The sequence below is a fragment of the Somniosus microcephalus genome, chromosome 20, assembly GCF_052327205.1.
Source record: "Somniosus microcephalus isolate GS21.2 chromosome 20, FLI_Smic_1.0, whole genome shotgun sequence".
NCBI classification, from domain to species: domain Eukaryota; kingdom Metazoa; phylum Chordata; class Chondrichthyes; order Squaliformes; family Somniosidae; genus Somniosus; species Somniosus microcephalus.
This window is the reverse complement of record NC_141006.1, coordinates 19979803-20004588: the sequence shown is the minus strand read 5'-3', so window position 1 is coordinate 20004588 and position 24786 is coordinate 19979803. Positions and strand designations below refer to the sequence as shown.

Genomic DNA, 24786 nt, shown 5'->3' with positions numbered 1-24786 from the left:
TTCCTGGTCGGGCGTCACAGAGCAGTCTTTGTACCTCAATCCAAGAGTGGTCGTATTTGCACAGTTTGAGCTGCTGTACCGTGTAAATGATACGCAGAGCAGCAGGGCAGCTCTCACAGCAGCAGTGCCTATTGGTTCTATTCTTTTTGTTGCACACTTAATGCTGTTAGTGTTGCTTTGACTGGAACTAACAGGAGGTTATAATCAATTCATTTAAATTCATACTGTAAGTATAGGTGTGCCAGGTAGGATATAAACCCAACACATTCCCCACTGAAAATCTCTTCTACCTGTTGTACTTTGATATGAACAATTTGTTACCCATATCACATTTCAATGCACCATGCTTCATCTGAACTGCGTAAGTGGTAGTGGCTATATGCCCTTGAAGTGCTGTAGAAACTGGATTTCATTGTTTTTCTACTTGAGCGTATCTAGTTGAACATCCTGTTGGGGGAAAAATCCTTAATAAATTTGATTCTTATGAATTTTCTTCTGGAAGTGTTGTATTAACAGAAAATGAAAATCTAATTGAAATTTGTTCACAATTGAGATTTGTTAGTCTCCAGGGCTTTGAGTGTCTGTTTCCTCTTCTGTTTTTTATATTTCTTTACTAGGTTAGCTAGCTTCCTTGTTCAGAACTTTTGATGTTAGTCAGAACAGCCCATGTGAGCTCTAGATCAAAGATGGCTTGTTTCCTCAGAGGAAAAATTGGTGGGTGACTCCATCTTTGGTCTTCTGACTAATTGCATTGTCAGAGGCCATCATCTTTCATACTTTTTAATTTAAACCCTATTAAATTTCTGTCCTGTTTTAAGTTGCACATACAAAAACAAAGGGCAGGAAAAGGCTTGTCCCATTCTGTCATGTTGCAACTTCAGTACACTATAATCCCATTCCCACTCATGAATCACCTGTGAGGCAAAAACAGAGAGAAAGAAACGTAGGCCAATTTAAGGTTGGGGGGCGGGGTAACTCTGGGAAATTCCAGGAGATCACTGTGACTGGGAGACCCATCCCCAATACCCACCTACTTTTTATGTACAGTTATGTTGCCCACATTCGGGAACGTGTCCAGTGCCCTTTTGAAGCAGCAAATCCGCACTCTCTGCACATCCTGGCAACTTTGATCAGATCGCAGCTATATATAAATAACATCTAACCTAGTTCTCTGCTTACATAAATTATACTCATGTTCCCTAATCTTCCCAACGTATCCAGCTCAAATAGCCTATCCACATGGACTACATCTGATCCTTCCATTATTTTTAAAAACTTCAATCTCCTTTGATGTCTATGCTTTTCTAGAGTAAAATGCCCCAGCTCTTCCAAAACTGGATGAGGCTTGACCAAGGCTTTGTACAAAGACAGAATTGTATGTATTGATTTTATATTTGATCGTCCTGGCAATATATCCTAACAAGCTATTTGCTTTTTCCAATAGCCCCACGGCACTGGCCTTGGACATTCAATAATTCATGCATTACACCCAGGTCCTCCTCCCCGCTCGGCAGCTTCGAGAACGTAACTCTGCATTATTCCTTGATTGAGAAATTGGATAGGAGGTTGCTGGTGCAGCCCGTAAGACACCTGAGAAGTAGATACAAAGAAGGAGGCCATGTAGCCCATTGTATCTGTGCCAGCTCTTTGCTAGAGCTGTAAGAGTAACCCCTTATTTTCCCTTCCCTCCAGGCTCTGCTTGGCACACCTAATAGTGTGGCTATGATTGGAAGCTCAATGTATGAGGGATCAGATCTGCATTGGACAGCTAATGATGGCCAATTCTAAAAGTAATGCTTTGTGAAATGGTGTATGGTTAAGACGGGAGCAAACAGTATTGCTGAACAATTGGCCATTTTCTAAATTTCATATGTTCTAGATAAGCCAGTGGCGTCAAGAGTCCTTCTTGCATAGATTGTATTGTGTTGGTTACTCCTTTGCCCGGATAGAGACTTGTAAATGTTCTAAGCAGCACTGATTTTTTCTGCTCCTAAAGCAGTATCCTGAAGTATTCGTCTTTTATGTCTGGATGCGGAGTTGAGTCTAGTGGCAGATTTAGGTTGATTTGGGTTCAATCCACTGAAAACCGTAATTCAGTTTCACTCTTGCTAAGGAGTATGTGCAAGCTGTGCCTCCATTCATGTGAAGTTGACTTTCTCAACCTGTAGTGATGGTAGGGCAGAGTTGGATAATCGAATTGTAAAACTGGTTGGAACAGAATTAAGACAAGAACATCAAGCGATATGTGAGGACACAAAGTATAGACAGTAAGGGTGTAAACTGGTGAGCAGCAAGGGGAGTGCAGAACAACTTTAATACGAGAGACATTCAAGCAGGAAAAAAAATAAAAGGGAGAAACTAAAAGGAAACTTGAGAGAAGGAAAATGAAGAATATACTTCACCTGACATTTGGATTTACTAAAATCTTTGAAAATCCTGAGGCCGTGCTCATTTTTAAGAGTAGAATTTCATGCCTTTAAACCAGAATGAATGGCTGTCAATTCTAGTGAGTGATATTTGGCAGTTCTGTTTCTAGTACTGTAGTAAGCTTAACTATGGTTACCAGCTGTCTAAAATTGCTGTTGTGTTTTTATCCTTTTAAATTAGAAGCCTCGTTGTTGTTTTTGTAATAGTACGGAGTTCCTGTTTATTCAGCAGGGTGAGGATTCTCACTGTGTGACTTTGCGGAGTTCCTGTTTATTCGGCAGGGTAAGGGTTGATCTAAAATGGGATCATACGGCTGACTTGGTCAAGCAAAGAGGTTCTCTTCCTTCCCCCACCCGACACTGATCATGCTAATTATGTGTTTGAAAAGTTCTGCAATTGAGGTTAGTGGCGTGCTCTATTTGTGGCGTTACGGTGGTGCTGTTCCGCTTTGCAAATAATCTCTGCTGTTAAATTTTTGGGGGAGGAGGGTTGGGGGGGAAAGAGAAGGGGACAGCAGCTTTTTGGGAGTAGCAACATGCCTTGGCACTTGACTGTTTCAAAACCGCTTCTGCACAAAGCATTGTCATGACATGAATGGGGCCGCTCTTTGACCTGTGTGTAAACTTGAAGTGTATTCCACTGAATTGTCTCATGAAGTTCCCCTCCAGTGACTGTATAAATAGTACGATGGGATTGTGGAGAGTGTGCCTTCCACAGTATTGGGTTTTCATCTTCATGATGGCACATCAAGGGACCTTCTAAACAAGATCTTTTTTACAGATTACTTCCAGCTGACCATTTTAAAGTATAAAGTATGGTAATAAGGAGTGACTGACGGAGAAGTGTGTTGGCATCTCCCTTTATGCTATTTACAATTATGGAACCATTCAGTAGATTATGCTTCCAATTACACATGCTGCCCCTTGTTGATTTGGGGCTTATGTCTACATGTTTGGCAATTGCTAGAGAACACATTGGCCTAGAAATTGGGTTGGTGCGCAAAAGTCGCCTGAGCGCAGGATTTAGCGCAGCGTTCGAGGCTTTAGCGATCGTCAGATATTCAGTTTCATTACCCCTCGAGGGACACGGGGCGAGGCTCGAGGCGCTCCGCGTCCCTCTTAGGGCGCTGAAACTGAATATCGCAGCGCAACGTGCCGCAGCGCCACACTGCGGTACTGCAGGCCTTCCTCCCACTGTTAAGGGGGAGGTGCCTGCAACAGCGCAATCCCCGCTCGCGAGTGCCGGCAAATGAGTCCGGCACCAAGGAGAAGTGCCGGGCTCTCGGGAAATAGCCGGCAATGCCGTTTGGTTGGGGGGGGGGGGGGGGGGGGTTCGGAGGCCGGGGACGGAGGTGCTGGCAGGCGGCAGCCGAAAAAGGCGGCCGCCCCGCACCTCCACCTTAACTTGCGCCGCTGCTGGCACAGTAAGGCCCCGTGAACCGGGCGCGGGTAGCGAACGGCACAACTGTGCCGTTCGCTACCTAATATCGCGAATGGGGTGCTGCACACACCGATGACGTCTTCGGTGGCGGTGCAGCGCAAAAGACTAACGCCACCATTATCGCCCCAACTCAATATCGTGGGAGGCGCAGCCAGTGGCGCTACAGCCGCTGCCTGCCTCTTTAGGCGCTAACAAGTGGCGCTACTCACCCAATTTCTCCCCCATTGACTTCATAATGGTTTAGTGTTACGTAATGTATTCGCCCCAAGCATCCAACATTGCCATCTTGTCGTCTTAAATGTAACTTGTCATCTTAAATGTAGGCCAACAAAAAGCTTGGGCGAGGGATCCTTTCAACTGTACTGTGTACTGTACCATATTAGTTCTGCTGTATATCTCACGTTTGTATTCTGTTTTAGGACTGGCCATTTGATGATGGAGCCCCACCTCCTACTCAGATTGTGGATGATTGGTTGACTCTGTTGAGAGAAAGATTCCATGATGAGCCTGGATGTTGCATTGCTGTGCACTGTGTGGCAGGACTGGGACGGTAAGGAAGATACCGGTTTACAATATAACCTGAATTCTTATAGTGCCTTTAATATAACAAAACGTCCGAAGACACTTTGCAGGTGGGTGCAAGGAAACCAACACAACCAGAGTCAGCTTGAAACGCACGTCCTCTTCCCTGGCATTACCAGAGTAGGAGTGAGAGCCAATAGCATTGTCACGTTGGCAGCTCAATGAGTGCAACTCTCTTCTCAAAACAGGAGTAGGACGAGCTGTCAGGTGTTCTTTTAGGTGCATCATCAGAAAAAGATGCAGCTGTTTCCTTTTGACTTTTAGAACACATGCAACAAAAAAAAACAAAAAAAAAATTACCAACACATTTTTTCTCCTCCATTACCGGTTATTTGACTGCAGACTACGGTCTGGAGGCCAACTATATTTACCTTGCTTCCAAAGAAAATGGATAGTGGGTCAACAAAGCTTTTTACACCCAGCTTGTATTGCTTGCTCATTAATTTCTTTGTTTCTACTTTAGTTACCATTTACTCATGTGATCTCCCACATAATTTTCAGTATCTTGCACATCTGGTCAACATTACATTAGTTTATTTGGGTTTTGGCAGCCTCCACTTTTCATGAAGTTTAGATTGTTAGGGGATCATCTGTTGCTGTCTCATTTAATGCAAACCATTTGTAAATGATGCCCTGTTAGCACACAGACCAACCTAGAAAACTAGCAAAAGCTAACCAACTGCTTCAAAAAAAAAACTGACACAACCCCAAGAAACTGACAACTGACGAACAGCCCTGAGGGCTGTTGTACTTTTAAGTGGTAGGAGATGCACAAATTCCTCTAATTGCATTGGAGGAAAAAAACATAAGTACTTGTAAGCCTAAAGGGCAAATCCAAATATTGATGGCAGAAAACTAGGGGGATCCAGCAGCATACTCCCCAGGCAAAATTTTACATTTTTACATTGTTTTGATTTAAGCATTTTCTTGCTTCACAATTAATAGGGAGTTAGAAGGGGAATTGAAGGAAAGGAGTGGGGCGGAAATAAATGGTAATGAAAGGGAGCGGAATGGATAACAATAGGGAGACGGGGAAATGCATGGTAATGAAGGAGTGTGGAAAGGGGCTGAACTTGAGCACTGTGCTTGTGGGGAGGACTAAGGAGAACACGGAAGAAGTGCCTTGGGATAAGAGGAAGGCACTGCGTCAGCAGAGTGGAGAGGGAGAGTGCCAACTTGAACTGTGGGCTGGAGAAGTGGGGGCCAGGAGAGAGAAAGTGTCACCATAAACTCTGGGAGATGGAGGTTAGAGTGCTAGCTTGAATTGAGGGAGTGGCCTGGTTTGGAGGGGGAGAGGAGTGCCCAGTTGAATTGAGGGGGCGAGCATGCCTGTGTGAACTGAGGGTTTGTGGAAAAAAGAAAATCCACTCAATCTTTAAAAATGAAAAACAAAAGTGACATTTAGATTTTCAGTAGACTAGCCAGATGATGACTTAGCCAAAAGTTACCTCAACGTTACACTCCCACATCCAAACTCCCACTGCCTTAGTTCACAAAGACACACTCTACTCCATCCAGACCCAGTTCAGAGACACACTATCCCATACATTCTGTCTCCCTCACTCAGAATGCGGTTCATAGACTACAGCTCAGCATTCAACACCATCGTCCCCAACAAGCTGGCCACCAAACTCCACACTCTTGGCCTGAACACTTCCCTCTGCAACTGGACCCTGGACTTCCTAACAAACAGACCCCAGTCTGTCAAATTAGGTAACCACACCTTCCCCCGCCCCCCCCCCCCCCGACCCTGAACACGGGGGCCCCCACAAGGATGTGTGCTGAGCCCCCTCCTCTACTCCCTCTTCACCCACGACTGTGTGGCTGTTCATGGTTCCAACACCATCAAGTTCGCGGATGATACCACGGTAGTAGGCCAGATCACCAACAACGATGAGTCAGCCTACAGGGAGGAGGTCCAGCATCTCGTGAAGTGGTGCGCCGATAACAACCTGGCCCTTAACATCAAGAAAACCAAAGAAATCATTGTGGACTTCAGAAAGTCTAAAGGCGGAAGTCACACCCCCATCCACATCAATGGGGCTGTGGTGGAAAGGGTGGACAGCTTTAAGTTCCTCGGAGTCCACATCACAGAAGACCTCTCCTGGTCCCTCAATACCTCCTCTCTGGTGAAGAAGGCCCAGCAGCGCCTATATTTCCTAAGGAGGCTGAAGGGATGTAACCTGTCACCCCTGATTCTCTCTAACTTTTACCGCTGCACAATAGAGAGCATCCTGACGAACTGTATCACAGTATGGTATGGCAGCTGTAGCTACTATGACCGGAAAGCCCTGCAGCGGGTAGTCAAAACTGCCCAACGCATTACCGGCACCCGGCTACCGACCATAGAGCACATATACCAGAAACGCTGTTTACGGAGGTCACGGTCCATCATCAAAGACCCTACCCACCCCAGCCACAGTCTGTTTGCCCTCCTGCCATCTGGGAGACGCTACAGATGCATTCGCACCCGTACGACCAGATTTAGGAACAGCTTCTTTCCCAGGGCTGTCATCCTACTGAACTCCACAAATAAACTCTAAAGCCTGCACATCTGCCAATGCACTTTATTATGGTTATGTTTATGTTAATGTATTACAAGCCAAATGTATGTTGAATGTTTAAATGTCTTAATCTAAATGTACACTCTCGGGAGCCGCAAGCCTACATTTCGTTGTACTGCACTTGTGCACTAACAATGACAAAAAAGTTGATGATTATTATTATTATCATACCAGAATCCAGTGGGTAATGTAAACCAGGCCCCTTTCTCTTATCGGCGCTGGTCCTAGTGCTAATGGCAGGGATTGTGACACTGTTTTTGAGAGTTCCCACCTACAGGGGGCGCAATCCTGCCATGGGGACAGCATTGATAAAGGAGACACCCCTATTTGCTGCATCAGCTACCATACTCTGGAGGAACTAGTGCACCATCTCCATGCTGATATGGGACATTGCCGATGCCGTTTATCAAAACAGAAATGTAGGGTAAATAACTAAACAGGTTTGACTGGGGTTATTGGGTCTCGGACCTATAGTTATCAGTAACAGTAAGTCTTTGTGCGCTAATTGGCATGGGAAAGCAGAAATTATAGCAATTCCCGTTAGTGTTCTCGCAACTAAAAATCTCGTTCAGGTTGTGTGTGAAATATATTTTACACAACAGGAAAAATTCTTTCAATAAATGTCTTATCTTAGTGAAACAACTAAAGGAGCTCGTATTGTTTTGTACCCTTTATCAAGAGTCTGGTGTTTCCCAACAGACTCCGAGTCTACACTGCAGTACAAGGCCAAATTAAATGCCAGTAAGGCATCCATAAGACTCTTCAGCTTTGGTTCTACCTTATTTTTCATCGGTATAAATTCCTGGATTTCAAAATTGTTCCCAGTTACGTTTAATCAATTCTTCGCTGAAAAAGTCACTAGATTTGCAAACCTCTGTGATTTGTAAAAAGTATAATTTTGTGAGTCTCGTGATTTGGAATGCGTGCACCTCATTTAGCAGCACATATAGAGATGATATGGCTTTTGTTTTACTTCTCGTCTACTCCACTACCCTACCTACTAATATGCAGATACTATTTGTATAATTTTATATTTTTTATAGGGTTAAAAAAGAGAGAAAAACAGATTTCTTCCATCCAAGTTTTAGTTGAATTTAATGTTAAAAGGGGAGACATTATTGCAACAATACGATTTTTAATGTCACACGCCGTTCTTTGAGAAGGCATGCAGGCGACTTGTTCTCGGGGCCCCTACTGCTACTGTGATGGACCTAACTTGATTTGTATATTTTTCTGTTCCTGTTTACGAGGAAATGTTTTGTCCCGATTCACCACAGAGCCCGATCAATCCGACCAAGATTGGAAATCGTGCATATAATCCGTGTCCTGTCATTGTAGGGTGCAACACATTACGTTATACCAGCTGTCTTCTACAAATCTTAACTAATGTGCTACAGTCGCAAATACTACCCTGCAGAGTTCGGCTAAATTTTAGAGGCAGTTATCTGAATATTAGTTTGTGTAATTCCTATAATACTGACAGAACATTTAAAGATGAATTGATGAGGGCAAGTTTGCAATCTGTGTATTGGAGACTTAAGTTTTTGGCAAACTGAGTTTGGGGAGGGATCAGTTCTGTGCGTCATGTTTGGCAAAATGTTCAGGTAATGATGCATCTCTTGTGATTTATATGATTGTCATATATTTGGCAAACCTTTTTCTGACCAAGAGCACTAGTAAAGATAAAGACAGAATTTTTTTTTTTTTTTTTTTTTTTAAAAAGGAAAACTTCAACAGGAATAAGAGAACTAAAAGAAATCAACTGGAGAATAATGCTGAAAAGTTTAGGGCAAAGGGACATCTTTTAAAACTATAATGTTGAAGTGTGCACGATAAGCACGCATCAAAGAAAAATGAATGTAAACTAAACTGTAGAAGCAATTTAAAAAAAAAAAAAAAAAAAAAAAAAATGGAGAATAGAAGAAAATTATATAAAGGCTACAAGGAGAAGGAAGTTGGGACTCGGAGGTGTATCAGAACTTGCTAAGGAAACTTACAAGATGAATATGGCTAAAGATGTTGGTAACAATACTAAACATATTAGGGAGGAAGTTAGAACTTTAAAAGGTACATGTGGTAGTGAAGCTAAAGAAGATTAATAGTTGAAATACATTAAATTAATATTTTGCAATTGCATTATCATCTATGAATATCACCTTGCTTAATGAAATCACAAAACATTTTTTTTACACACAGTAGTAGCAATTTGGAACTGTCTTTTTGTTAGGTAAGGGTGGCAGTAAATGAAGTTGAGGTACAGATCAACCATGATCTAATAAGAATGGAGGAGCAGACTCGAGGGGCTTAATGGCCTACTCCTGTTCCTATCTTCCTCTGAATGATTCACAGGTATACAGTGAAATGGTTAAGTGAGACTTGGAAAGGGACCTGATACAAATAGTAAACATTTCACTTTTGTTGTCCAGACACTGGCAATTTTTTTAAAACTAATAGAAAGCTGGGATATACAGCCAGAACAGCAGAGTACATGTCATCACAAGTTACGCTGAGGCATGCAATATACTGGTTATACCATATTTAGAGTGTTGTGTTTAGTTTGGTCACTGTACCACATGCATAGGAAAAGTTGCAGAGTGGAGCAATCAAGACTGATCCCAAGTTAAAGATGAGTTGTGAAGAAGAAGGCAGTTAATGTGACCCTTCATAATTTATACCATTTAACATGTATATTATTAAGTAAACCCAGTATATTACTTTGAATTAAGGCACTGCACAGTTGGATACTGTAATGGATGACCTGTGCTACAAGAGATATCCGGTTCAGTGGGCTGAATAACTTTTTTTTGCTCCTATTCTCTCTCCATGGTCTCTGTAAAAGCACAGTAAATAACTGCACAAAAAATTGCAGCCTTTCTAAACAAGCACTTACATTATTCAATCTACCCATTTTCTTGCACTGCAGAGCTCCAGTTCTTGTTGCACTAGCATTGATTGAATCTGGAATGAAGTATGAAGATGCTGTTCAGTTTATACGACAGTAAGTAAACTACAGCAATTATTTGCAAAGATGGTTTTGAATTTTGTTTATAGATAGTTATGGTGCATATTGCACAGTTTCCCTGTTGGCTCAGTCAGTGGACTGCCTATTGCGGAACTGAACCGTACATACCACAAAGTTCTGAGATTTGACTCTCGATCTGTGCTGAATTAACTGATCATACTTGGTGCTATTTTATTTGAAAAACGTTCCAAAGCTCTTCACGCAATGTTACTTTTGAAATGCAACGACTGTTACGTAGGAAAATGCAGCAGTTATTCTAGCCCAGCAACATCCCAGACGCAATCAGGTAAATGACCCATTGACCTGTTTCTTGATGGTACAGGTTGAGGGCACAGAAGGAACTCCCTGCTCTTTGAATAACAAATAGAGTCTTTAACATCCACCTGAACCACCAGATGGGCCGTTGGTTTAACATTTCAACCGACGGACAGTGCATCCTCAGTAATGCACTGAAATGTCAGCCTAGATTATTAGCTCAAACCCTAGTAGAGAGCTTGAACCCATAACCTCCTGATACAGAGGCAAGATGCTACCAACTGAGGTAAACTGGCACATGGATTGGGTAGAGCAATGATTTAGAAGGGGCCCTTTACTCTGGGACAGAATTCCAATCCATCCCAGATTGATTAGATAAAAGTCTCTTCTGTCTGCTGGCTGCAAGAGTCCTACATGAAATTAGAACCCGTGTAGTTGATTCTTAATGGGTATAACTGCCCCTAATTCAGCACTAATTTACACTAAATTGGCCACCTCACGCTGGCTAGAGTGGCCACTCTGGGAAATGTACCTTGCAGCAATGGATGCTATCCTGAAGTTTGTTCTCTGAGGCAGAGCAGAGATGATGAAAGAGTTTTACTTTGTATCTAAGTGGAGTACCTACTTCAGAATATTTGGGACACTGTCGAGAGGGATTTACTCTATCTAACCCGTGCTTGACCCTGACCTGGGAGGGCTTGTTAGAACATTGTAGAGGGAGATTTAGTCTGCATCTAACCTGATCTGGAAGTGCTTGATGTTGACACTGGGATACCAAAATGGCAAGTGTTCCAGGAAGGAGGCATTGCTGGATCTGGTTCTGGGGAATGAGGTGGGTCAAGTGGAGCAAGTGTCAATAGGGGAACATTTAGGGAACACTGATCATAGTGTCATATGGTTAGCTATGGAAAAGGACAGGGAGCAATTTAGAGTAAACATACTTAACTGGAGGAAGGCCAATTTCAGTGGGTTGAGAACGGATCTGGCCCGGGTTAATTGGAATCAAAGATTGGCAAGCAAAATTGTAATCTATCAATGGGCTGCCTTTAAAGAGGAGCTGGTTCGGGTACAGTCGAGGTACATTCCCACCAGGGGGAAAGGTAGGGCAACCAAAGTCAGAGCTCCCTGGGTGGCGAAAAAGATAGAGTAAGATGAAGTAGAAAAAGGGGGCATGTGACAGATGTCAGGTTGAGAATACAAGTGAGAACCAGGCTGAATATAGAAAGTTCAGAGGGGGGAAAAAAGAAATGAGGGGCAAAGAGAATGAGAATAGATTGGCAGCTAACATAAAACGGAATTCAAAAGTCTTCTATAGGCATATGAATAGTAAATGGGTAGTAAGAGATTGGGTGGAGGCTGATTGGGGACCATAAAGGAGACCTACACATGGAGGCAGAGGGCATGGCTGAAGTACTAAATGAGTACTTTGCATCTGTCTTTATCAAGGAAGAAGATGCTGCCAAAGTCATAGTGAAAGAGGAGGTAGTTGAGAGACTGGATGGGATAAAAATTGATGGAGGAGGTATTAGAAAGGCTGGCTGTACTTAAAGTAGATAAGTCACCAGGACTGGATTTGATGCTGAGGGAAGTAAAGGTGGAAATTGCAGAGGTACTGGCCATAATCTTCCAATCCTCCTTAGATAGAAACATAGAAGATAGGAGCAGGAGTAGGCCATTTGGCCCCTCGAGCCTGCTCCGCCGTTCAATGAGATCAAGGCTGATCATCCAAATTCAGTACCCTGTCCCTGCCTTCTCCCCATATCCCTTGATCCCTTTAGCCTTAAGAAATATATCTAACTCCTTCTTGAATATATTTAATGAATTGGCCTCAACTGCCTTGTGTGGTAGAGAATTCCACAGTTTCACCACTCTCTGGGTGAAGAAATTCCTCCTCATCTCTGTCCTAAATGGCTTACCCGTTATCCTTAGACTGTGACCCCTGGTTCTAGACTCCCTGGCCATCGGGAACATCCTGCATCTAGTCTGACTAGTCCTGTTAGAATTTTATAAGTTTCAATGAGATCTCCTCTCATTCTTCTAAACCCCAGCGAGTATAAGCCCAATCGACCCAATCTCTCCTCATATGTCATTCCTACCATCCCAGGTATCAGTCTGGTGAATCTTTGCTGCACTCCCTCCATGGCAAGAACATCCTTCCTCAGATAAGGTGACCAAAACTGCACACAATACTCAAGATGTGGTCTCACCAAGGCCCTGTACAACTGCAGCAAGACATCCTTGTTCCTGTACTCGAACCCTCTCGCTACGAAGGCCAACATACCATTTGCCGCCTTAACCGCCTGCTGCACCTGCATGCTTACCTTCAGCAACTGGTGCACAAGGACACCCACATCTCGTTGCACTTCCCCTTCTCCCAATCTATTGCCATTCAGATAATAATCTGCCCTCCTGTTTTTGACACAAGTGGATAACCTCACATTTATCCACATTATATTGCATCTGCCATGCTTCTGCCCAATCACCCAACCTGTCCAAATCATACTGGAGTTTCTCGGCATCCTCCTCACAGCACACACGCCCACCCAGCTTTGTGTCATCTGCAAACTTGGAGATATTGCATCTAGTTCCCTCGTCTAGATCATTAATATATATTGTGAATAGCTGGGGTCCAAGGACCGATCCCTGCGGTACCCCACTAGTCACTGCCTGCCACATGGAAAAAGACCCGATTATTCCAACTCTTTGCTTTCTGTCTGCCAACCAGTTCTCTATCCAAGTCAATACCTTGCCCCCAATCCCATGTGCCTTAACTTTACACGCTAATCTCTTATGCGGGACCTTATCGAAAGCCTTCTGAAAGTCCAAATACACCACATCCACTGGTTCTCCCTTATCTATTTTACCAGTTACATCCTCAAAAAATTCCAGTAGATTAGTCAAGCACGATTTACCTTTTGTAAATCCATGTTGACTTTGTCCGATCCTGTCACTGTTTTCCAAGTGCTCTGCTATTACATCTTTTATAATGGACTCTAGCATTTTCCCCACTACCGATGTCAGGCTTACCGGTCTAGAATTCCCCGTTTTCTTTCTACCACCTTTTTTTGAATAGTGGGGTAACATTAGCTACCCTCCAATCCATGGGAACTGTTCCAGAGCCTGTAGAATTTTGGAAGATGACCAGCAATGCATCTACTATTTCTAGGGCCACTTCCTTAAGTACCCTAGGATGTAGAATATCGGGCCCTGGGGATTTATCGGCCTTCAATCCCGTCAATTTCCCCAACACCATTTCCCTACAAATACTGATTTCTTTCAGTTCCTCCCTCTCATTAGACCCTATGTTCCCTGACATCTCTGGGAGGTTATTTGTGTCCTCCTTTGTGAAGACAGACCAAAGTATGTATTAAATTGGTCTGCCATTTCTTTGTTCCCCATTATAAATTCCCCTGATTCTGACTGCAAGGGACCTACGCTTGACTTCACCAATCTTTTTCTCTTCACACATCTATAAAAGCTTTTGCAGTCAGTTTTTATGTTCCCTGCAAGCTTACTCTCATATTCAATTTTCCCCTTCTTAATTAATCCTTTTGTCCTCCTTTGTTGAATCCTATACCGCTCCCAATCCTCAGGTTTACTGCTTTTTCTGGCCAATTTATATGTCCTCTCCTTGGATCTTATTCTATCCCTAATTTCCCTTGTTAGCCACGGTTGAGTCACCTTTTTTGTTTTATTTTTATGCCAAACTGGGATGAACGAATTCTGTAGTTCATCCATGCGATCTTTGAATGTTTGCCATTGCCTATCCACTGTCAACCCTTTGAGTGACATTTCCCCAATCAATCCTACCCAACTCGCGCCTCATACCATCGTAGTTTCCTTTATTTAAATTCAGGACCCTAGTCTGAGTCAGCTACTTCACTCTCCATCTTAATGAAGAATTCGATCATATTATGATCGCTCCGACCCAAGGGGCCTTGCACAACAAGATTGCTAATTAATCCTTTTGCAATCCTGAGATTACTACCTTTGAGGTCCTATTTTTTAATTTACCTCCTAACTCCCTATATTCAGCTTTTAGGACCTCATCCTGTTTTTTACCTATATCGCTGGTACCTATTTGCACCACAACAACTGGCTGTTCACCCTCCCCTTCCAAAATGTTCTGCAGCCGCTCTGAGACATCCTTGACCCTTGCACCAGGGAGGCAACACACCATCCTGGAGTCTTGTTTTCGGCCACAGAAACGCCTATCTATTTCCCTTACAATAGAATCCCCTATTACTATAGCTCTACCCCTCTTTTTCCTCCCGTCCTGTGCAGCAGAACCACCCCTGGTGCCAGGAATTTGGCTGCTGATGCCTTCCTCTGATAAGCCATCCCCCCCCAAACAGTATCCAAAGTGGTATATCTGTTTGAGAGGGGATGTCCACAGGGGACTCCTGCACTGCCTGCCTGCGCCTACTACTCTGCCTGGTGGTCACCCATTCCCTTTCTGCCTGTGCAACCTTTACCTGCGGTGTGACCAACTGATTAAACGTGATATCCACGACCACCTCCGCATCGCGAATGCTCCAGTGTGTATCCACTCGCAGCTCCAGCGGTCTGCCAGTAGCTGCAGCTGGATACACTTCTTGCACACATGGTTGTCAGGGACACAGGAAGTGTCCCTGATTTCCCACATAGCGCAGGAGGGGCATACCACGGGGCTGAGCTCTCCAGCCATGACTTACCCTTTAATTAATTAATTAAAATCAAATCAATACCACCAATCACACTATAATTAAATTATATACTCAAGTGCCCTTGTTTACCAACAAACCCGCTGCACCACAGAGAGATTAGAAACTATAAACACAGAGTTTAAGTTTGGAAAAAGAGAGAGAAATACTCACCAACCAATCACTTACCTGCTTTCTGGTGACGTCACACTTCGATTACTTTTTACTTCTCTCTCTCCCGCTCTGAGATTGGTAAATCTACCTGTTGCTGCCGTCTCGGTTTTGTTAGCTCCGCCGCCGCTGTGAGGCCTACCTGCTGCTGCCGCCTTGGTTTTGTTAGCTCCACTGCCGCTGTGGGGCCTACCTGCTGCTGCCACCTCGGTTTTGTTAGCTCCGCCGCCGTCACTTCACTCCACCCAGGTCCGCCGCCGCTGTGGGGCCTATCTGCTGCAGGCGCCTCGCTCCACCCAGGTCTGCTGCTGCTGTGGTTACTGGGGTGGTGCCAGAGGACTGGAGAATTGCAAGCTTTACACCTTTGTTCAAAAAAGGGTGCAAGGATAAACCCAGCATCTACAGGCCAGTCAGTTTAACCTAGGTAGTGGGAAAGCTTTTAGAAACGCTAATCCGGGACAAAATTAACAGTCACTTGGACAAGTGTGGATTAGTTAAGGAAAGCCAGCACAGATTTGTTAAAGGCAAATCGTGTTTAACTAACTTGATTGAGTTCTTTGATGAGGTAACCAAGGGTTGAGGTGGTGTACGTGGACTTCCAAAAGGCTTTTGATAAAGTACCGCATAATAGGCTTGCCAGCAAAGTTGAAGCCCATGGAATAAAAGGGACAGTGGCAGCTTGGATACGAAATTGGCTAAGTGACAGGAAACCGAGTAGTGGTGAACGGTTGTTTTTCAGACTGGAGGAAGGTGTTTGTTAGATAGTGGTGTTCCCCAGGGATCGGTACTAGGATCACTGCTTTTCTTGATATATATTAATGACTTGGGTGTACAGGGTGCAATTTCAAAATTTGCAGATGACGCAAAACTTGGAAGTATAGTGAACAGTGAGGAGGATAGTGATAGACTTCAAGAGGATATAGACACGCTGGTGGAATGGGTGGATGAAATTTAGTGCAGAAAAGTGCGAAGTGGTAGGAAGAACGAGGAGAGGCAATATAAACTAATAGGTACAATTCTAAAGTGGGTGCATGAACAGAGAGACCTGGGGGTATATGTGCACAAATCGTTGAAGGTGGCAGGGCAGTTTGCGAAAGCGGTTAAAAAGCATACGGGATCCTGGGCTTCATAAATAGAGGCAGAGTGTACAAATGCAAGGAAGTTATGATTAACCTTTAAAACACTGGTCCGACCTCAACTGGAGTGTTGTGTCCAATTCTGTGCACCGCACTTTAGGAAGGATGTGAAGGCCTTGGAGATGGTGCAGAAAAGATTTACAAGAATGATTCCAGGGATGAGGGACTTCAGTTACATGGATAGACTGGAGAAGCTGGGGTTGTTGTCCTTAGAGCAGAGAAGGCCGAGAGGAGATTTGATAGAGGTGTTCAAAATCATGAGGGGTCTAGACAGAGTAGATAGAGAGAAACTGTTCCCATTGGCGGAAGGGTTGAGAACCAGAGGACACAGATTTAAGGTGATTGGCAGAAGAACCAAAGGCGACATGAGGAAAAACTTTTTTATGCAGTGAGTGGTTAGGATCTGGAATGCACTGCCTGCGAGGGTGGTGGAGACCGATTCAATTACGGCTTTCAAAAGGGAGTTGGCTACGTACCTGAAGGAAAATAAATTTGCAGGGCTACGGGGAAAGGGTGGGGGAGTGGGACTAGCTGGAGTGCTCTTGCAGAGAGCCGGCACGGGCTCGACAGGCTGAATGGCCTCCTTCTGTTCTGTAACCATTCTATGATTCCCTGGCACTAACCACCTTTCAGTTTCGTGAATATTAAACTCACCAACAGAAGTGACATAAATGTAATTACAGCTCTGGTTGTCTGTTGCTGGCTAGGACATGGGGATTTTGCTGCTCAGTGTTATTGGAATCGAGTTTTATCATGTTACTGGCTATAGAGCAGCTATACCCTGCAACATGTTTACCCAAGGACATTTGCATAAATCTGCATTGTTCTGTCCCCACCATCCTCAAATTATATGATTATCTGATTATATAGAAGTATTGGTAATTAGAATCGATGTCCAAATGATCAAATCAGACTCCTGTTGAACCAACTCATTCTGCTGACTTCCATTTAAAGCTGTAGCTGATTCCCTTGCCGACTGCAGGTCCTGCACTTTAGCAGCAGCAGCAAGAGGCTGCGATTGAAAAATCAGAGTGCAGGACCCTGAGGCAGCATTCCAAGCCATTTTCAAAAAGAGCTCTGAAAATAAGCACTGCGCTCTCTCAAGTGCCCTGCTTTTGGGAACGGTCAATTGTGAAATGAAGTAACTTAGGCAAGTTGAAAACTAATGTTACTTAAGAAAATGTCAGATGCAGGCAGAGGAGGCTTTTGTGAAAGATGTGTGTTATAATTAGGAAGTACAGTTCACTTGATTTTTGTTTTAAATGTGTGAATCCGCTGAAACCAAATCATTCCATTTCTTTCTCCATTTCAGGAAAAGGCGTGGAGCTTTTAATTCAAAGCAACTACTTTACCTCGAGAAATATCGGCCAAAATTGCGTTTGCGCTTCAGAGCCTCCAACAGCACGAGCTGCTGCATCCAGTAGCGATCTCCCTCCGGACTGTAGACACCCTGGTGACACGAACACAGAAATTGAGATATATCCACACTGCAGTGAAGTCAGGACCGTCAATCTTGGAGTGAATTTAAAAAAAAAATCTGTCTTTGGTGAAGGAATTGTGTATTTTTCATATTCTGATTGATCTTATCAGGGAGGTGTTGCATCTTAAAACGGTCTGTATAGAAAAAGAATTCACTGCCTCTGTAAAAAGGAGGTTAAGATTATGTCTGTGCAAAGCCCCACTGTCACCTCACTTTGTAAACCTCACTTGCACAAAGACTTCCTGAGGATATGGTTCGATGCAATAGTTTATCCCTCTGGTTACAGCAGGTAGGCAAAATAAAAGATGGAATCTGGCACTGTAATTGTATTGTATTTGATTTCCAGAGATAAGCAATGCCAATCTTAGAGAATAATCTCTCTGTTTTGGTGTAATACTTAGTTTTTTTAAACGGAAGAATTAAATCTGTATAAACACCTGTATTTTAGTTTTTTTATCTACCAATTTTTCATCCAAAAAGGTTGAGGAGTGAGAGAGAGCAAGTATCTGTCCTTTTTTTATTTTTAAAAGAAAGAGTGAATTTTTTTTGCTTTGGAACCCTTACTTAGTGACAATCTGCCATGTGCGCATGAGATATTTCCCAGGATGTGGGATGTGTGCATGTTCGTATTTCTGCAGTATTGGGTTTGAGTTCCACTAGTGGCAAATGCTCCAACCTATGTACCAATATTAGTGTGATGGATTCCTTTTTTCAGCCAGTTTGCTACATAGTGTGTCCTTCTGCACTGTCGCTTTCTGGGGCAAGGTGCTTTGGACGGGCAGAGGAAGAGGGTAAATTACCCGACTGACTCTGGCTCCTGTGACTGCTTTTGTGGAGCCCACAAAATAGATTAAGTGTCTGCACTAGTTGGTGACTGGTACACATTACGAGTCTTTCCCAGCAGGGTTATTGTTTTAAAAGCATACCCCTCTGAACATCACACTTGTGTGCATTGTTCTGCGGACCTGAGAGCAGAAGAATGATCCCATAGCAATGTTCCTTTTTTAACACCGTTACCAACTCATTGTAAATAGAAAATGGTGGGGGGGGGGGGCGGGCGGGCGGGAGGGAGAGAGGGACAATCGATTGCTAGTTAGAAGAATATGCAGCCTGTTGGATTTGCCAACTGGCCGATGGGAAGGTTGGGGTGAGTGAAAGGCAGGGATTTGAAGAGATGGAAAATGGTTAAATGAAAATACAGATGTCTATCTAACATCTGGCCATAAATGTGTTAAATTCTGAAATATATCTACAGAGAAGACTGGAAATAGGTTTCATGCTCCCATTTTAAAATCACAATTATTAGTTGCCTACTGTGAAAGTTCACCCTATTTTGTGGATGGTTCTGTTTGGATTTAGCACTGAATCCCTCCTGAGCTCATACAAAATGTCAATTTATTGGATTTTTTTTCTTTAAATTCTATCTTGTAATAAAACCATTTTCAACTCGACGAAACAAAAAGCAAAAAAAACATGAACTAGGCTTATTTTAATTTTTATTCACTTTAAATGTAGAGGAAAGGCAGGAATTTCCTGAGATGGCTGATGTGTAAAATGAAAATTGTCTGTCTTATTTTGTAGTCATTAGGTAAGAGGGGGCACCTTGTTAGTTGTGTCCAATGATCAGCCTGGTACTTAAGGAGAAAATGCTTCTGAATCATGGTTTAATTTTTTTTAATGGTTTTTCTCCTGTTGATGATTTCAGTTTTTATCTTTCAAACTGTTATCTCTGGACACACTTTGTGTGGTACAGAAAGTGCCGCTACTGGATGAATGGCAACAGACATGCTAGCGTAATGATGTAAGGAAGCCAGAATTGTTTCTTCGGTAAACAGCTTTGCTGTTTTAGTCAGGCTGTTTCTGGTCCTACAGATGTGGCTCATGCAAGAGCTTACATCACCAACGTGTGCAAAGATGCATGGCGTGCACAACCAAGACCCTGCAGCGCAAATGTACAGCCTTGGCGTAATTTAAAAAAAAATTCTTCAACTCTCGTGGGTACTAATTTTACAGAAAGAACATGTGACCCTTCAATGCTCCTCGTTAAATATGGGGTCAAGCTGCTGTTTGCTGACGATATAGAGTGACCAGTGCCTATTAGCTTAGATGGCACTAATGCCAGAGGACTTCCTGTTGTCAAAATGTTTAAGGATCCTGCACACTGCGCCCTGCTGCCATCCATTAGCCATGACTTGTTTGTTTGCAATATGTGTTTTGTAGGGGTGCGGGGTCCAGCACAGAAAAGTAGGGTGTAGCAAAATTTTAAATCCCCTGAAAGCACCCGGCAGATGCTTGTTCAGTGTAATTCTGATCCTACTTACAGGAGCAGTTTTGTGGCCAGCCTCATGTTGCAGTCATCTTGTATTGTACAGTGTGTAACAAAACAGGAAAGAGAGCTGAGTAACTGGAGCATACCAGTTATATCAGCTAAAGCCTGGCTAATCATTAACTGTGCCTGTCTGTCGAGTATGATCTTGTAGTGTTTTAAACCTGATTCAACTCAAATTTTTGCCCCCTCATAATTTTTTTGCAAGGTTGAACCTGATATAACCTTGGAACAATGTTGGCTTTAAAATGGTCCTTAACTAATTCATCATGGTTATTCTGGTGTGATTTGCCTTTTTTTCCCCCCAATATTACATGAGAGGCTCCTGCAGAATTTTCTAAAACAATTTTATATCTTTAGAACTTTTTAATTCTATCACAGGGAATGGGTGACTTAGTTTATTTTGGTTTTTAGGTGAATCCCCACTCCTCCTCCTCAAAAAGCATCCAAAAGATTATGCCTTAATTGCAGCACAATGAATGTCGGAATTCTGATTCTATCTGGTCCTAGATATCTTAACCCACACACACAGTCAAATCTCACCAGTGCAAATAACCTTGGTAGTAGCTGCATCAGTGAATCATTGTTGAGAAGCACATAAACTTGAAACAGCTGAACTACTTGTTCCTGAGACTAATCTAGTAGCTCTACCTTTGGAGCACTGCGCTCTGACGTGGGTGCTCAGGGTAGCTTTGTCACTACTGTGCTATTTTGACACTCGGCTTTGCCTGATGTGTAACATCTGTTACGTGGTAAGCTAAACTGGGCACTCCCATCAAGTGCCTTGCATTATTGGCTTGAGTCTAAGGAATAGGTAGAAATCAGTAAGGAGGCCTTCAAAGGCCCTATAAAGCGCACCTGCTGTTGGCGGCCAGGATGTTTCGGGCTAAACCATTTTCCCCCGCAAACCTAAACGATCAGGAAGGGAGTGAGTCAGATTAAAATTCGGGGGAGGGGAAGGAATTGCACGTGATTTGATCTGAAAGGATGTGGGATAATGTGGTCTGGCTGTACTTTCCATCTCTTGTGTGAAAATTATAGTTTGTATTTGGAAGGGAAAATCTCAAGACACCCTGTATTTAAATGTTTTACTTGTAATTGAAGGACCTCTCAAATTCTGCCATATTGGAGTGTGCACTAATCGTTCCATTGTGATTTTTAGGAACTGAACCAGGTTCACGTAGTCCGATATACTTATTTCTTCAAGAGCCTAACCCTTTTATTTAAAGAAGAAAACTTTGAGCTGTTGGCCCCTTGTTTCATCGATTATACAGGACATGTCAGTAACAGGGTTTCCTGAGTCGGGTTGGGTGTGGTAGGGACACCTGCCACATTTTATACATTGGAAATTAGTTTAGACTGGGGGCAATTTGCAAATTGTTCAATCTCAGTTTTTCAGAAGATCATTTTCTCCAACCTGGAAATGTTTGTATTTTATATTTGTCTACAGACATCAGCTGGGTACTTATTTTACTTGTACACACCTCAGTATGGCAGTTGACAAGCTCTAATATTTGGCTAGGAGAGTATAAGAAATCTAGACCAGTGATGGACTGGTAGGAATGCTGGATGGGTGTCTATAACCAGGTACTGCAACCACCAGGCCAGCGTTGACAATGTCCAGGTCCAGGTATGGGTCCACTTTGATGTTCCAACTCCTATACCCAAGTCCAGTTTTTTCTAGTGGACTTTGATGTTACCAGACTTGTGCTTTTAGGTGCTAAAATAAACACACAAGGGTGAAATGATTACATTAACTGCTGGTCTGTCACTATTTCAAACTGTTGGTATTTAGAATCAATTTTCTGTCATTTCAAAATTAACAAACTATGCTAAATGGTGAATTATTGAAGAACTTAGTGATGTCTGTCCTAGAAAGACTGCATTCCTTTTTAAGTTATCACGTGTTCTCCGAGGGAAACTCAAGTTGACGAGAATAGTTACATAATCTGAAACTTGAGCAGGGCCTTTGAGTGAGAGGTTTCCTGTTTGAGGTGGGCATTTTGAGATAGATCGCTGATGTCTTGTTGCATGTAATTTGTAACGAGCTGGAAGAGTGCTCAGTCTTTAAAATGACAGCTTGGCACAATGCTCGGCACTAGCCCGAGTCTTCCAGTTTGACACACTGATCTATAATTTCTGTGACCATTCTATGAATGCCCAGTTGGTTGTCTGTGTGTGCACACCAGCAATCACCTAGCTTTCTTAAAGTATTTATTTTTTCAAACCATTAATTCTGTTCCAAACATATTCACTCTTCACCATTTTGTGAAACAAAATGGCGTTGGTTGGAAGTGCAGCTCAGTGTTGCGGGAAAGCTGCTCCTGCTCTGAGCTGCTTTTACCTCCTGTGTCGACTAAAGGGATGCAGTTTTTCTGAAATAGTGTTTCTAGCATAAATTCTGCTTTTATTGATTTGATATTAAAGAGATCAAGTGTCTTCAGCGTTAGAGCTCTCTTACTCTGCGTTTTGTTTCATTGTTTATGCAGCTTGGTCATCGTTGGGCTAAAAAGTTTGACAACATATACATCATGTCGGTTTTCATTCTGGATTCAATAATCAAGGTGACAAAAATCAGTTGCGCCGGCATCCACTTTTACTTTCTCAGTTTGTTGTAAAAAGCAGCACATCTTGATGCAGACTGGTTAGAATTTATCAACTCATTGCCTCTGTGGGCTGACATGCCTGTGTCCTTAAACAGGAACTGAGGGGAATGAAGGATGGCGTAGGACAGTGCTCCAACGGCATAGTGCATGAGAGAAAGAACTTGCATTTAAATAGCGCCTTTCACAAGTGGGACTTGAGCCCACAATCTTTGACTCAGGAAAGAGCACTAACGCAGGCATGGCTGACAGCTAACAAGCAACTGATGTGAACATATTGTGCTCAAGTTAGGTCATTGGTTGTGACAAAATCTCATCAAGCCTTGGTGACTGAATACTTCCATCGTGTTTGATACTCGTTCAAAACTTTCTTTTTGAATGAAACTTAAGTACTTTTTTCCAAACTGTTCCCAATCTTAGTCAGCAGTTCAGTGCTACGACCTTGTATATGCTGGTTCTACGATCGAAGCAATGCTTTAACTTGGCCACAGAACCATAAGAATTTTTCGGAACTGGAACATATTGGCCCGGATTTTGCTGTAGAATTAGCGGTGAGGCTATCAGCACTCACCGTTATTATGGAGTAAATTAAGCAGCAACTTCCAGGAGTTTGTACATGCGCAGTTAAACGCGGAACTCCAGAAGTTGCTGTCCAATGTGCCCAGCTCCACAAGTTGTGCTTCACAGGTACCTTGCCGAGAGATTCAGCATTCAAACACATGAAGGCATGTTACGATACTTGCTCACTAGATACCCACTAAACACCACAGGAAAACGTTTGGGCTAGTGAATTTTTTAACGGCGTGTTAAGCAATGTGCCCTGTAATTTTTCTTGGGCCATTCAAAATACTGTGCATGCGCGGTTTTTGCATTGAAAAGCCGGCTGCGCGGGTTCCCTCGAGCGCTGCGCAGCTTGAAGGGAACATTGGTGTTATGTCTTAATTATGGCCAAACAACCCCTCTGGCTCTGAAAATGTAATTTTATAAGTGTAGTGTCTCATTATTTCAGAATTTAATTATTGTTGGACATTTATAAAAATTAAACATTTTTTACTACTTTATTTCTTACCTCAATCCCATCTATCTTTCTATTTTGCTTTCTGTACATGATTTTACATTGAATTAAATATTCTAATTTATACTTCCTGGTTTAGACTGCGTGTCTCAGTGAGGATTCTTCAATCTGATTGGTGGAAGATCCACGCTGTTGCTTTCCCTGCTCTCACCACAGATCCCCTGTAGAGGGTGCCATGCTGTAAAGGATCTCTAAATACCATAACTTGCAGCTCAAAAGCCCACAAAGTCTCTGGGCAATGTAAGCGTAAAGAACGGCGTGCGCTGTTCCTTCGCCGCTGACTGCAAAATCTGAGCCAATGTTCCTATAGTTTCCCTGAATCCCTTCACTGCAGAAATACATCAAAATGTCGCAACTCTAACTATATTATCTGTTTTAATGGCTTGACCTGGTAACTGATTTCACAAGTTTATTTGCAAGAGTGCTAAGTTTCCACCTGACTTCCCTTCTTGCTGGTAACTTAGATTTCTTTACATATCCCCTGGGGTCGAGCCCTTTACCATAGTGAACAATTTGCTTGGATCAATTTTGTTCATTCCCTTTTGTAATTAATTGGATCAGGGTGAAGTCTTTTATTCAAAAGAAAACAAGCCTAGATTCCTTTGTAACATAATGGACTACTTCCATTGTATAAATAGGTTGATGATGTGCACAAACCTGATGGAATGATTATATTGGCATTGATTGCACGACTGATACAGAAAGGGATACCAGCAGACCCAACTTGACTAGTCAGCCAGGTTGTGTTCTCGAGTTTCTGTCACAGTTTCATCTCTGTTTAAGCAATAAATTCCAAAGCTATTAATCCGTGCTTTGCATTTATATAGTTATGTAGGATGTAGATTTCCAACAAGACTGAATGCTCTTTGTCTAGGTTCAACATTGCCATCATAAACCAGAGCAGACCCTATTGGGTAGTACACTTCCCAACACCCCCACCCCCCCCCCCCCCCCCCCAAAAAAAAAATAAAGACTCTGAAAGTTTGACATTTTGCTGTTCCCCAAAGGCTCCAGCTATTTAAA

At 42.9% G+C, this 24786-nt stretch overlaps 1 protein-coding gene across 6 annotated transcripts in view; it reads left to right on the top strand.

Annotated features, from left to right (window-relative positions):
* The window catches only part of LOC147103070 (protein tyrosine phosphatase type IVA 2-like), an 89644-nt gene extending 71443 nt beyond the window's left edge, over positions 1-18201 (top strand). For all 6 annotated transcript variants that reach the window (XM_085962358.1, XM_085962359.1, XM_085962363.1 and 3 more), the window contains 3 exons: positions 4287-4417; positions 9937-10011; positions 17592-18201. In XM_085962358.1, coding sequence (XP_085818484.1) covers positions 4287-4417; positions 9937-10011; positions 17592-17703 — 318 coding nt within the window. In that variant the 3' untranslated portion in view covers positions 17704-18201. The remainder of the gene's footprint in view (positions 1-4286; positions 4418-9936; positions 10012-17591) is intronic.
* The last annotated feature ends 6585 nt before the right edge of the window (positions 18202-24786 follow it).